The following is a 14276-nucleotide window of genomic DNA, read 5'->3' as shown; positions in this document are numbered from 1 at the left end:
CCTGGGACGGTGGGCGGGACACTGTCCTTTCGCACCCTGGGACGGTGGGTGGGACACTGTCCTCCTGCACCCTGGGACGGTGGGCGGGACACTGTCCTTTCACACCCTGGGACGGTGGATGGGACACTGTCCTTTCACACCCTGTGACGGTGGGTGGGACACTGTCCTCCTGCACCCTGGGACGGTGGGTGGGACACTGTCCTTTCACACCCTGGGACGGTGGGCGGGACACTGTCCTTTCACACCCTGGGACGGTGGGCGGGACACTGTCCTTTCACACCCTGGGACGGTGGGCGGGACACTGTCCTTTCGCACCCTGGGACGGTGGGTGGGACACTGTCCTTTCGCACCCTGGGACGGTGGGTGGGACACTGTCCTCCTGCACCCTGGGACGGTGGGTGGGACACTGTCCTTTCACACCCTGGGACGGTGGGTGGGACACTGTCCTCCTGCACCCTGGGACGGTGGGTGGGACACTGTCCTTTCACACCCTGGGACGGTGGGTGGGACACTGTCCTTTCACACCCTGGGACGGTGGGTGGGACACTGTCCTTTCACACCCTGGGACGGTGGGTGGGACACTGTCCTCCTGCACCCTGCGATGGTGGACGGGACACTGTCCTTTCACACCCTGGGATGGTGGGTGGGACACTGTCCTCCTGCACCCTGCGATGGTGGACGGGACACTGTCCTTTCACACCCTGGGACGGTGGGCGGGACACTGTCCTCCTGCACCCTGCGATGGTGGACGGGACACTGTCCTTTCACACCCTGGGACGGTGGGTGGGACACTGTCCTTTCACACCCTGGTACGGTGGGTGAGACACTGTCCTTTCACACCCTGGGACGGTGGGTGAGACACTGTCCTTTCACACCCTGGGACGGTGGGTGGGACACTGTCCTTTCACACACTGGGATGGTGGGTGGGACACTGTCCTTTCGCACCCTGGGACGGTGGGTGGGACACTGTCCTCCTGCACCCTGGGACGGTGGGCGGGACACTGTCCTTTCGCACCCTGGGACGGTGGGTGGGACACTGTCCTCCTGCACCCTGGGACGGTGGGCGGGACACTGTCCTTTCACACCCTGGGACGGTGGGTGGGACACTGTCCTTTCACACCCTGTGACGGTGGGTGGGACACTGTCCTCCTGCACCCTGGGACGGTGGGTGGGACACTGTCCTTTCATACCCTGGGACGGTGGGCGGGACACTGTCCTTTCACACCCTGGGATGGTGGGCGGGACACTGTCCTTTCACACCCTGGGACAGTGGGCGGGACACTGTCCTTTCACACCCTGGGACGGTGGGTGGGACACTGTCCTTTCGCACCCTGGGACGGTGGGTGGGACACTGTCCTCCTGCACCCTGGGACGGTGGGTGGGACACTGTCCTTTCACACCCTGGGACGGTGGGTGGGACACTGTCCTCCTGCACCCTGGGACGGTGGGTGGGACACTGTCCTTTCACACCCTGGGACGGTGGGTGGGACACTGTCCTTTCACACCCTGGGACGGTGGGTGGGACACTGTCCTTTCACACCCTGTGACGGTGGGTGGGACACTGTCCTCCTGCACCCTGGGATGGTGGGCGGGACACTGTCCTTTCACACCCTGGGACGGTGGGTGGGACACTGTCCTTTCACACCCTGGGATGGTGGGTGGGACACTGTCCTTTCGCACCCTGGGGCGGTGGGTGGAACACTGTCCTTTCGCACCCTGGGACGGTGGATGGGACACTGTCCTTTCGCACCCTGGGACGGTGGGTGGGACACTGTCCTCCTGCACCCTGGGACGGTGGGCGGGACACTGTCCTTTCGCACCCTGGGACGGTGGGTGGGACACTGTCCTCCTGCACCCTGGGACGGTGGGCGGGACACTGTCCTTTCACACCCTGGGACGGTGGGTGGGACACTGTCCTTTCACACCCTGTGACGGTGGGTGGGACACTGTCCTTTCACACCCTGTGACGGTGGGTGGGACACTGTCCTCCTGCACCCTGGGATGGTGGGCGGGACACTGTCCTGTCACACCCTGGGACGGTAGGTGGGACACTGTCCTTTCACACCCTGGGACGGTAGGTGGGACACTGTCCTTTCACACCCTGGGACGGTGGGTGGGACACTGTCCTTTCGCACCCTGGGAAGGTGGGTGGAACACTGTCCTTTCGCACCCTGGGACGGTGGGTGGGACACTGTCCTTTCACACCCTGGGACGGTGGGTGGGACACTGTCCTTTCACACCCTGGGACGGTGGGTGGGACACTGTCCTCCCGCACCCTGGGACGGTGGGTGGGACACTGTCCTTTCGCACCCTGGGACGGTGGGTGGGACACTGTCCTTTCACACCCTGGGACGGTGGGTGGGACACTGTCCTTTCACACCCTGGGACGGTGGGTGGGACACTGTCCTTTCACACCCTGGGACGGTGGGTGGGACACTGTCCTTTCACACCCTGGGACGGTGGGTGGGATACTGCCCTTTCACACCCTGGGATGGTGGGTGGTATTGCAAGAGTTTAGGTGCATTGTTAAGGGGTGTTGCAATGTTTATGAACATATGGACAAGGAGGAGTAGGCCATTCAGCCCCTGAAGTCTGTTGCGCCATTTATTAAGATCATGGCTGATCTGATAGTAACCTCAAATCTGCATCCCACCTACCCCCGATAACCCATCACTTGTGGGTGACACAAGTACGTGCGCGTGAATGAGTGTATGACTGAAATTATAGGGTCCAGAAATGAACCAGTTATAGAATCATAGGAGGCCATTCAGCCCATCAGATCTGCTCTGGTTACCTAAATGCGCATTATGACCTAGCGCCATTGCCTTTTCCCCATAGCTCTGCAACTTGTTTCTATTCAAATAATCATTGAATGCCTCGATTGAACCTGCCTCCACCACACCTCCAGGCATTCCAGACCTGAACCACTTGTGTGAAAAAGTTTTTTCTCACATCTTTACAAATCAATTTAAATCTGTGCCCTCTTGTTCTTGATCCTTTTACGAGCAGGAACAGCTTCTTCCTATCTACTCTGCCCAGCTCCCTCATGATTTTGAACATCTCTATCAAATCTCCTCTTAGCCTTCTTCTCTCCAAGGAGAACAGTCCCAACCTCTCCAACCTGTCTTCATAGCTGAAATGTCTCATCCCTGGAACCATTCTTGTAAACCTCTTCTGCACTCTCTCCAATGCGTTCACATCCTTCCTACAGTGTGGCACCCAGAACTGTACACAATACTCCAGCTGAGGTCTAACCAGTGTCTTATATAAACTCAGCATAATCTCCCTGCTCTTTGTCCTCTACGCCCCTATTAACAAAGTGCAAGATATTAAATGCTTAACTGCTCTCTCCACCTGTCCTGCCACCTTCAGTGATCTATGCACATATACACCCAGGTCCCTCTGCCCTTGCACCCCCTTAAGAATTGTACCCTTTATTTTATACTATCCGTCCATGTTCTTCCTACCAAAATGCATCACCTCGAACTTCTCCACATTGAACCTCATCTGCCACCTACTTGTCTGTGTCCTTTTGAAGGTCTATAATGCTCTCCTCGTAGCTCACAACGCTTCCAAGTTTTGTATCTTCCGCAAACTTAGAAATTGTCCCCTGCACACCAAGATCTAGATCTAGATCATTAATATATATCAGGAAAAGCAAGGGTCCCAATACCGACCCCTGGGGAACTCCACTACAAACCTTCCTCTAGCCCGAAAAATATCCATTGACCATTACCCTCTGTTTCGTATTACTCAGCCAATTTTGTATCCATGTTGCCACTGTCACCTTAATTCCATGAGCTATAACTTTCCTTACAAGTCTGTTGTGTGGCACTGTATCGAATACTTTTTGGAAATCCACATCAACAGCATTACCCTCACCAACCCTCTCGGTTACCTCTTCAAAAAACTCCAGCAAGTTAGTTAAACACCATTTCCCCTTAAGAAATCCATGCTGGCTCTTCCTAATCAAACCACATTTTTCCATGTGACTACTAATTCTATCCTGAATAATTGTTTCTAGAGTCTTGCCCACCGCTGAAGTTAAACTGACTGGTTTGCAATTGCTGGGCTTATCTTCAGCGCCTTTTTTTGAACAAGGGCATAATGTTCGCAATTCTCCAGTCCTTTGGCACCTCCCCTGAGTCTAGGGAAGACTGAAAGATTATGGCCAGTGCCCCTGCAACTTCTACTCTCACTTCCTTCAATATCCTTGGATGCATCTCATCCGGTCACAGAGCCTTGTCAACTTTAAGTACCGACAAAAGCAAAAAAACTGCAGATGCTGGAAATCCAAAACATAAACAAAAATACCTGGAAAAACTCATGCAGGTCTGGCAGCATCTGCGGAGAGGAACACAGTTAACGTTTCGAGTCTGAATGACCTTCTGTTGAAGGTCCTCTCCGCAGATGCTGCCAGACCTGCTGAGTTTTTCGAGGTATTTTTATTTTTGTTTAAGTACCGACAGTTTATTGAACAATTCCTTTATCAATTTTGAACCCTTCTAGTGACAGAGTTTTCTCCTCTGTCACCATGGACTGGGTAGCATCTGGTTCCTTGGTAAAGACATATGCAAAGTATTCATTTAGTACCTCAGCCATGCCCCCTGCCCTCCATGTGCAAATCCCCCTTTTGGTCCCTAATCGGCCCTTCTCCTCTTTTTACCATCCTATTATGTGCCTATAATCCACCAGAGAGTATCTAATGTGACAGTTCTGAGATTACTAAATGCACACTTCAAACATGTGTTTCAAGTTTTACTTCAGACTCTTCTAGCAAGATACTTCCAATCTGGGATTGGTGTCTGAAGCAGCGAGCACAAACTCTGGAGCAGTAACTCTCTGGCAGCACTACTCATTCTGACAAGCAGACCCCAGACTTTAGCCTGAAACTCCACAAGTACCTCTTCAGGAGTGACTGTGAGAACTATCATTCCCAGCACAGATTGAGGGATAGTTTCGAATAGGGGTGGGGTGTACTCATCCTTTCCTTCCGTTTTTATACAGCACAATAACCCCATTTTCTTATTGAGAAAGCCACTCCCAGCATCATGTCAGCTGTCTTGGTCTGGTTGCTGAAAGATTTTTTCACTTTGCTGCCAATACCCACTCCACCCCTGCGATTCTGCGAGGCATTGCCAACCTTTAGACTCAGGAATAACAGTTTGCATAGGAAACCAATCGGCTTTGGAAAATGCCAAAGGAAGCAAATGGCTTCCCCGGTGGATAAATGCCCTGCCTCACGCGTAGCACTGAGTCACACAGGTTCAAATCACCGACCTGCGCTGAGCGAGTGACCTCAAACCAAGACATAAGCAGTACAATGGGCTTCAGTGCTCCGGTTTAAGGAAGGGGAAGAGAGAGAAATAAACATAATCAGCTATGGGTTTCTGCTCCTGATCAATCCTGTCAATGATTCCTGCTGCCAAGTACACATTTGTGGTCAGGACTGCAATTGGCTGATGGCCCTCAATGGTCAAAGTCACTGCCAAGGCTCAAACATGAGGAATGCTTCAGTACTGAAGGCCTGCTGGCTGCCATCAAACAGTACGCAGCATCGAGAATCATACAGCACAGAAGGAGGCCATTTAGCCCATCGTGCCGGTGCCAGTTCTTTGAAAGAGCTATCCAGTTCATCTGGAGTTAAAAGGGAGAAAACTGGGAGAAGAAATGATGGACAACATCATGCATTTCCCCGACCATGAACACGCATGTGTACGGGAACTACTTAAAATGAACATTTCGAACATAAAACATTCTCAGAAATTGAATTACTTTTTGCACCGTGCTCACCTGATTCTCTGCTGAGGGAAGGGCATCTCAGCTGGCTGTGTCTCCCGGGGCAAAACAGTAAGCGCCGGCACTCTCGAACCACTGGACTGCAGCGAGTGATGGGGGGTGACTGCTGGCTGGGTGGTCTCTGAGGGAGGAACCACATTCGATGGGAAGAGGATGGGGGAGGGCAGATCAGTTACTCTAGAGTTAGTTACAGCCACAGGGTAAGGGGTAGAGAAGGCCAAAGGGTTGTTACTTGGTGGAGGCTGAGCCAACTGCTCCCTAGTGAAGTTAGTGGCTTGAAGGGCATGCGGTGCAGCCTTTAGATGAAGCTCTTTAAAGGTCAGTCCTTCCTCAAAGACAGAATCACAGGCTGCAGAATGGCCATGGGAAATGGCTGAAGAACAATCATCAGTCATTGGCTTTTCATTGCCCACAGATTGATTATCATCCTGGGCGGATGGCTGGTTATTACAGGCCGCACCATCTGCCTTTTCCAAAAGCTGTCCCTGGTCAGATTGTCCAGTCAAGGACAGGCAAAAATCAGGCGCAGGATGGTCAGCCAAGGTGGCTTCCTCTCCTTTGGCTCGCTGATCCGTTTCTGTCTGAAGTGTCACGGGCTCAGCCCATAAGAAAGGCCTCACCCCAGCACTTTGACACGAGGCCTTGCTGGATTGGCTGCCCCGAGTTTCCATCTCCATACTTCTGGTTAGCGTTTCCTCAGAATCCCTTAACGTGGAAGCCCCCCTTCCCTTTCCAGCTTCCTCGCTTATCTCGGCGTTGTGCTCTCTGTAGAATTCCGCCCCACTCCCCAAAGCCTCGGGAAAGATAGGACTGGACTTGTGCGGCAGTTCCTCGACAGCCGATATGAACTCCAACTCTGACTGGTCATTCTGATCAGGCCACAGCAAGCTGGTTTCCTCTTTACGAAACGCATTCGGCCGTTCCAGAACTGTCGGTGGCCTCTCTTCGACCAGCGAAACGGTCTCCAATGAGCTCACACCAGCAGTTGTTTTCAACAAAGCGGGCTGTAACTTGACAAGTTGCTTTGCCTGGTGGACATCAATTAGCCCCGAAGTAAGAGTTTGTTGGAAAACATCCAATTTGTTTGAATTTCCATCACCATCAATTGATGTGTTTATTCCCTCCACTGAGAGTGCAGAAAGACAGGTCTTGTAGTGCTCAACCCCTGTTCTCTCATTTACACTCAACTCGATGGTCCCACAAGAGGCCTCCCCCTTAGTTACCACATCATTTGATGGTCTAATATTATCCACAGACTCCTTAGTGGCAGACTGTGCGGAGATGGGATCAGTCCGATCAGGATTTACCTCATCAACAGCTGGGCTTGAGACCACAAGAGACGTCTTTTGTTCAAACCTTCGATCCAACTGCTGCTCTGCTAGGTTTACCAACTGCACAGCAGTTGCTGGAGGGTCAAATGGCATCTCTTCTTCTCTTTGCCGCTCCTTCACCAAGTTGCCTTCTGCTTCCGAGCCCAGATCAGCACATGCAAGCAGCCTAGGCGGTTTAGGAGGTGGAGGTCCAATCTGTGTAAACTGAGAGTCCAATTTGACAAGTGATTCAGAAATAATATTGTTGTTAGCAGCAATAGTCTCTGGGCTCCTCCCTGCACCTTCACAGGGCACGTCGACATCCTGGAATTTGTTTCCCACTCTGTCAACACTTTGACAACCTTCATAGGACCTTTTGTCATCTTTGCCAAAGATGACTTGGTGGACATTATCGTGACTGTCTTGGAATAAAGGCACAATGCTGGCTTTACTACTTTTGGCCTGTGTTGTCCCATCATTGTCATCTGCAGTGACTTCTGGCTCAGGTACCAATAAGGGAGAACTGTCAATATGCTCCCAGCCTTCGGACTTGTTGGCAATGTCCCTCGGGCCTCTGCCACCTTCCTTCAGTGCTGAAGATTTCTCCATATTACTGAGGTCTTTTTGTTCCTTCGTAATCTTTTCTTGGTGTAAGGCAAGAGACCCAGAGTTAGTCTGGGGTTCAAGATCATTTCTCAGTTCTGGTACAAAATCATGTTCTTTACTGAAGACCGCGTTCTGAATCGTTGGTGGCGACCCACTTTCCATCTGGGATGGACTCTCAATGGCTGGCAAATGGGTAGTGTCTTGTGCAGAGCAGGTTTTTAAGTCCAAGGGGTTTGCGTTCTCTGTAGTGGTTCCTTCCTCAATTATATCTGAGGAGTCATTGTTCTTGGCTTTTGAGTTGGCCCTCAGTCCTGAGATATTAAAGGAAATGCTGCTACCTTGGTTAGTGGGTTGGATTGAGGCCGTATTTGGAATTGAAGGACCCATTTCCACAGTCTTGTGGTCAACCTCTTGGGTGAATATGGAAGAACACTCACCTTCCACCCAAGACTCCATTTTCATTTGCCTTGGCCCAATGAAAGGTGTGGCGACATTCAAATCACCTGCTGATTCAGCGTTTGTGGGTACTAAACATGAGTGTATTACTTGACCTTTAACCTCAGCATCAGGTCCAGGTGAAGGGAAGACAGCTGACCACATGGCTGAATCCGAGGTGACCAGTGGACCAGATGGAGCTGATGGCCCTGGCCTTTGGGAAGAGCTGGTCATTGTAGAGGTTGGAGCAGCAGGAGGAGGGCTGGCAGGAATCTCTTCTTTGGCTACAGGTTTTGGCAAGGCATACAAGTCTCTGCCACTGGATTCAGCTGCGTTCGGGGAGGGAAGCGACACATCGGGTACACCTTGAGACCCATAGGTTAAACTAGAGGAAGAGGACGTGAAGGGAGGAGACTTTAATATTTGATCAGCTAAGAGGTCCTCAAAGAAAGGGTTATTCTGTAGAGCATTGAAGAATGGATTGGTAGTTGGCTTTGAGGATGGCACAAGACTTTCCTCAGCAGCTGTGGACAGGTTAGTGTTAGTCGTGCTACCCAGTGAGACAGGGTGAATGGAAGAACGAAGAGAAGGTGCAAGGAGAAGAGGCACAGGAGGAACTGGAGGAGGAGGATGCAATGGTAAATGAGGAGAGAACAAGGGAGCATCTGAACTGGTTTCTACCATAGGAGACACGTCCAGGCTGTGGAGGGAAGACAGAATGTTCCTCCTGGTTAGTGTTGTGTCAGGGCTAAACATAATAATCTTTAAATATGATCATATTCAAATTGTTTTTGTTAAGCGTTGTGCTGTCTAATGTTCTAGAAAATCTTCCTCATTACACTGCTCACTTTATTCGAGATAGATTTTCAGTCTGTGTTTTATGTTTTACAATCATAGTTCAGTGGGAGCTATGCATAATGGAACAGCAAGTGGCATAATTAAAGAGGTGAACTTCAATTAAGGTCGAGCACTGGATCAGGCTGTTAAGAGAGGTTTGTGGGATATATTCCAAGTGTCACAATGAGGGGAGTACACAAGTGTTCCAGGGAGTGGGATACTTGCTTGCTTCAAATGTATAAGAACCTTGCTTAGACTGCGCCTGGAGTAGTGTGTGCAGTTTTGGTCCCCTTACCTTAGGAAGAATATTATTGCCATAGAGGGAGTGCAACGAAGATTCACCAGACCTGGGATGGCAGGACCATCATCCTATGAAGAGGAATTGGGGAAACTGGGCCTCTATTCTCTAGAGTTGCAAAGAATGAGATGTGATCTCATTGAAACCTACAAAATACTTAAAGGATTAGACAGGGTAGATGCAGGTAAGACATTTCCCCTGGTTGGGGAGTTTTGAACCAGGGGACACAATTTCAAAATAAGGGGGAAGCCACTTCAGACCAAGATGAGGAGATTTTTTTTTTCTACTCAGAAGATTGTGAAGCTTTGGAATTCTCTATCCCAGAGGGCTATGGAAGCTCAGTCATTGAGTATGTTTAAAGCAGAGATTGACAGGTTTCTGATTAACAATAACAAAGGGTTATGGGGATAGTGTGGGTAAAAGGCATTGAAGTGGACAATCAGCCATCATTGTACTGAATGGAGGAGCAGGCTTGATGGGCTGAATGGCCTAATCCTGCTCCTATATTCTTGTTCCTTTACATTATTGCAGTGAACAGTATGGGCTATTGATAATAATAATACTCAGTTTTTGTCTGTCTGGACTGATTTGATTGGCCAGTTTCAGTAGTGCGCTGGTGGTTTTATTTGGTGATGAATGGAGATTATTTGGGGCTGGAGACTATTTTGGGATGGGATGGCATGACATGGCAACAGTGGGCTGAGGATGGCATGGGCACACTGGTAGGAATGGGATGTGGATGGCATTAGGGGAATGGAAGGAGAAGGATGGATTGACTTGAGAGTGGTGAATAAGATGATGGAATTGGTTAAGTGTGGCAAAATGCTGGGGACAATTATCTGACAAATTGTCATCCAAAAGCTATTCTTTGTGCTAAAAATTAAGATTTGAATGGAAAAGGTTTTAGAAAAGCTCTCAGGTGAATTTGGAGAATACATCAGCTTTGACACAAAGACAATGTTAACAGTTTATACTCTCCACAGTTTCTACACAGTCGAACTCTGGGTTTGTCACTGCACAAAAGTAGACTCAAGTAAAGAGAAATTATAACATTTCGACAAAACTTGGATTCTAAACAAGGACCTGGTCATGGATCTGGATTGGTAGTTAGGAGGCTGTTTGCTTGACTGAAGATGCCAAAATTATAACAGGCAGGAAATAGTGTTTATTCATTGAATAATGTTGCCTCTTCAACTCAGGAGGAAACAGTTCCCAATTAGTCATAGATTATGAAAGTCTAAACAAGTTACAAGGCCAAACTCTTGACAAAATTTATCTTTATATTCCTAGGCTTTTTTCCCAGAGTGAGAAGTTTTGATTGTGTTAAAGTTTTTAGTGAAAGAATAACTAAAAATCTAGCATTTAGTAAAAAGTAACAGGAACAAAGGAGCAGGATTAGGCCATTCAGCCCATCAAGCCTGCTCTTCCATTCAATACAATCATGGCTGATCATCCACTTCAGTGTCTTTTCCCACACTAGTAGGAACAATGTTGCAACAAAGTTACTAATTTGAACACAAACATTTTGCAGGTCTCTGCTCGCATCAGAGTATTACAGTGAAGGGCATGTTAGTGAAGGATGATAGTATTACTGTGAGGTATATCAGAGCGTTATAGTGTAGAGTGTGGGATATATCAGAGTGTTACAGTGCGGAGTGTGGGGTATATCAGAGTGTTACAGTGCGGAGTGTGGGACATATCAGAGTGTTACAGTGCGGAGTGTGGGGTACATCAGAGCGTTACAGTGCAGAGTGTGGGGTACATCAGAGTGTTACAGTGCAGAGTGTGGGGTATATCAGAGTGTTACAGTGCGGAGTGTGGGGTATATCAGAGTGTTACAGTGCGGAGTGTGGGGTATATCAGAGTGTTACAGTGCGGAGTGTGGGGTATATCAGAGTGTTACAGTGCGGAGTGTGGGGTATATCAGAGTGTTATAGTGCGGAGTGTGGGGTATATCAGAGTGTTATAGTGCAGAGTGTGGGGTATATCAGAGTGTTATAGTGCAGAGTGTGGGGTATATCAGAGCGTTACAGTGAGAATATCAGAATGTTGCAGCAAGGGGTATGGGGCATGAGTGTTGCCCCATATTTGAATCCTTCCAAATCAGGTTTCTGCCCCTGCCACAATACCAAAACAGCTCTTATCAAAGTCACAAATATTGGTGACTGTGACAGAGATAGACCTTCCCTCCTCAACCTGTCAGCAGCCTTTAACACTGTTAGCCACACCAGCCTCTCCACTGCCGTCCAGCTGGGTGGGACTGCTCTCACCTGGATCCATTCTTATCATAGCCAGAGAATCACTTGCAATGACTTCTCTTCCTACTCCCGCACGGTTATCTCTAGTATCCCCTAAGGATTTATCCTTGTCCCCCTCTCCTATTTCTCATCTACAGGCTGCCCCTCAGTGACATTATCCATAAGCACAGTGTTAGTTTTTACATGTACACTGATGTCACCCAGTTCTACCTCACCACCACCTCTCTCAACTCCTCCTCTGTTGTAAATTATTAGACTGCTTATCCAATATCAGGTACAGGATGAACAGAAATTTCCTGCAATAAAATATTGGGAATACTGAAGCCATTGTTTTCCTGTCCCCGCTCCAAATTTGATTCCTTGCTACTGACTCTCTTCCTCTCCCTCGCATCAGTCTGAGACTATCCCAGTCTGTTCGTAACCTTAGTGTCAACATTTGATCTCAGATGAGTTTCTGACCTCATATTTGTGCCATCACCAAGACCACCTATATCCACCTCCGTAACATCGCCCAACTTCACCCCCGTCTCAATTCTTCTGTTGTTAAAACCCTCATTCATGCTTTTGTTACCTTTAGACATGACAATTCTAATGCACTCCTGGCTGGTCTCTCACATTCTACCCTCGATAAACTTGTCTCAACTCGCTCCAAGTCCCATTCCCCTATCACCTCTGTGCTTGCTACACTGGCCCCCGGTCAAGCAAGACCTGGATTTTAAAATACTCATCCTTGTTGTCAAATCCCTCCATAGCCTCATCCTTCCATATTTCTGTCATCTCTTCTAACCCACAACACTTCGAGACATTCTGGACTCATAAGCATCCCAAATTTTTAATCTCTTCACCATAAGTAACAACACCTTCAGTTGCCCAGGACTCAAACTCTGGAATTCGCTCCCTAAACCTCTCCACCTATCCAACTCTCTTTCCTCCTTTAAGACACTCATTAAAACTTACCTCTTTGGCCAAGCTTTTGGTCATCTGACCTAATATCTCCTTATGTGGCTCAGTGTCATATTTTGTTTAATAATGCTCCTGTGAAGCACCTTGGGACGTTTTATATAGGTATAAACTGTTGTCACATTGAGGGGCATATAAGTGTTACAATGAGGAGTAGAATGTTAGTGAGAGATGTGGGTACAACAGAAAGTATTACATGGAAATAGAGGAAATTTAAGGCACAGCAGGCGGCCGTGCAGCCCATCGTATCTCACCCCGCATAAAAAACCAGCCATCCAGTCTAATCCTATTTTCCAGCTCTCTTGGTCTACAGGTTATGCACCTCAAGTGTTTATCAGGTACTTTTTAAATGAGGGTTTCTACCTCTCCCACCCTTTCAGGCAGTGAGTTCCAGATCTTCAGCACTCTCTGAGTGAAACTTATACTCAACTACCCCTAATCCTCCACCAATTGCTTTCAATCAAGGCCCCCTGCTTATTGAGCTCTCTACTAAATGGAACAGGTCCTTCCTATCCATCTCAGGGCCCTCCCTTGTATACTCAATTAAATCTCCCCTCAGCCTCCTCTGTTCCAAAGAAAACAAACCCAACCTGACCAATTTCCGTTCCTGACACCATTCTCAAAAATTTCCTCTATACTTTCTTTATTGTAAGCACTTCCCTCTTGTAATGTAGGAACTGTACGGATTATCCTAACTGCGGTCTAGTACTTTTTAGTGGTATACTATAGTATAACATTCCTAGTATACCTTTTATTCCCTGCTCTTATACTCCATACCTCAGCCAATAAAGGTAAGTATTCCATTTACCTTCTTAGCCACCTTATCTAGCTGTCCTGCTCCCTTCAGCGATCTGTGGACATTCACTCCAAGGTCCCTCTGCACTTCTCAGTGTCCTATCTTTTATTCTTTATTCTGTTGGCTTGTTTGCCCTCCCCAAATTCACTGCCTCACACTTCTCTGGATTCAATTCTCTTGGCCACTTTTCTACCCACAGTGAGGGCTGTGGAGTACAACAGAATGTGTTACAGTGAGGGCTGTGGAGTACAACAGAATGTGTTACAGTGAGGGCTGTGGAGTACAATAGAATGTGTTACAGAGAGGGGTATGGAGTACAATAGAATTTGTTACAGTGAGGGGTATGGAGTACAATAGAATTTGTTACAGTGAGGGGTATGGAGTACAATAGAATGTGTTACAGTGAGGGGTATGGAGTACAACAGAATGTGTTACAGTGAGGGGTATGGAGTACAACAGAATGTGTTACAGTGAGGGCTGTGGAGTACAACAGAATGTGTTACAGTGAGGGCTGTGGAGTACAATAGAATGTGTTACAGTGAGGGGTATGGAGTACAATAGAATTTGTTACAGTGAGGGGTATGGAGTACAATAGAATGTGTTACAGTGAGGGGTATGGAGTACAATAGAATTTGTTACAGTGAGGGGTATGGAGTACAATAGAATGTGTTACAGTGAGGGGTATGGAGTACAATAGAATTTGTTACAGTGAGGGGTATGGAGTACAATAGAATTTGTTACAGTGAGGGGTATGGAGTACAATAGAATGTGTTACAGTGAGGGGTATGGAGTACAACAGAATGTGTTACAGTGAGGGGTATGGAGTACAACAGAATGTGTTACAGTGAGGGCTGTGGAGTACAACAGAATGTGTTACAGTGAGGGCTGTGGAGTACAATAGAATGTGTTACAGTGAGGGGTATGGAGTACAATAGAATATGTTACAGTGAGGGGTATGGAGTACAATAGAATTTGTT

The 14276-nt window shown here is 48.3% G+C and overlaps 1 protein-coding gene across 3 annotated transcripts in view; it reads right to left on the bottom strand.

The window, feature by feature from the left end:
- The window catches only part of LOC144688430 (uncharacterized), a 125004-nt gene that overhangs the window by 20458 nt on the left and 90270 nt on the right, over nt 1-14276 (bottom strand). For 2 of the 3 annotated variants that reach the window (XM_078554953.1, XM_078554969.1), the window contains exon 4: nt 5794-8850. In XM_078554953.1, coding sequence (XP_078411079.1) covers nt 5794-8850 — 3057 coding nt within the window. The remainder of the gene's footprint in view (nt 1-5793; nt 8851-14276) is intronic. The other variant, XM_078554962.1, reaches the window with a different exon arrangement.

The sequence above is a fragment of the Cetorhinus maximus genome, chromosome 1 (assembly GCF_964194155.1).
Source record: "Cetorhinus maximus chromosome 1, sCetMax3.hap1.1, whole genome shotgun sequence".
Classification (NCBI taxonomy): domain Eukaryota; kingdom Metazoa; phylum Chordata; class Chondrichthyes; order Lamniformes; family Cetorhinidae; genus Cetorhinus; species Cetorhinus maximus.
Note: the sequence above shows the minus strand (reverse complement) of the source record. Positions and strands in the feature narration are given on the sequence as shown.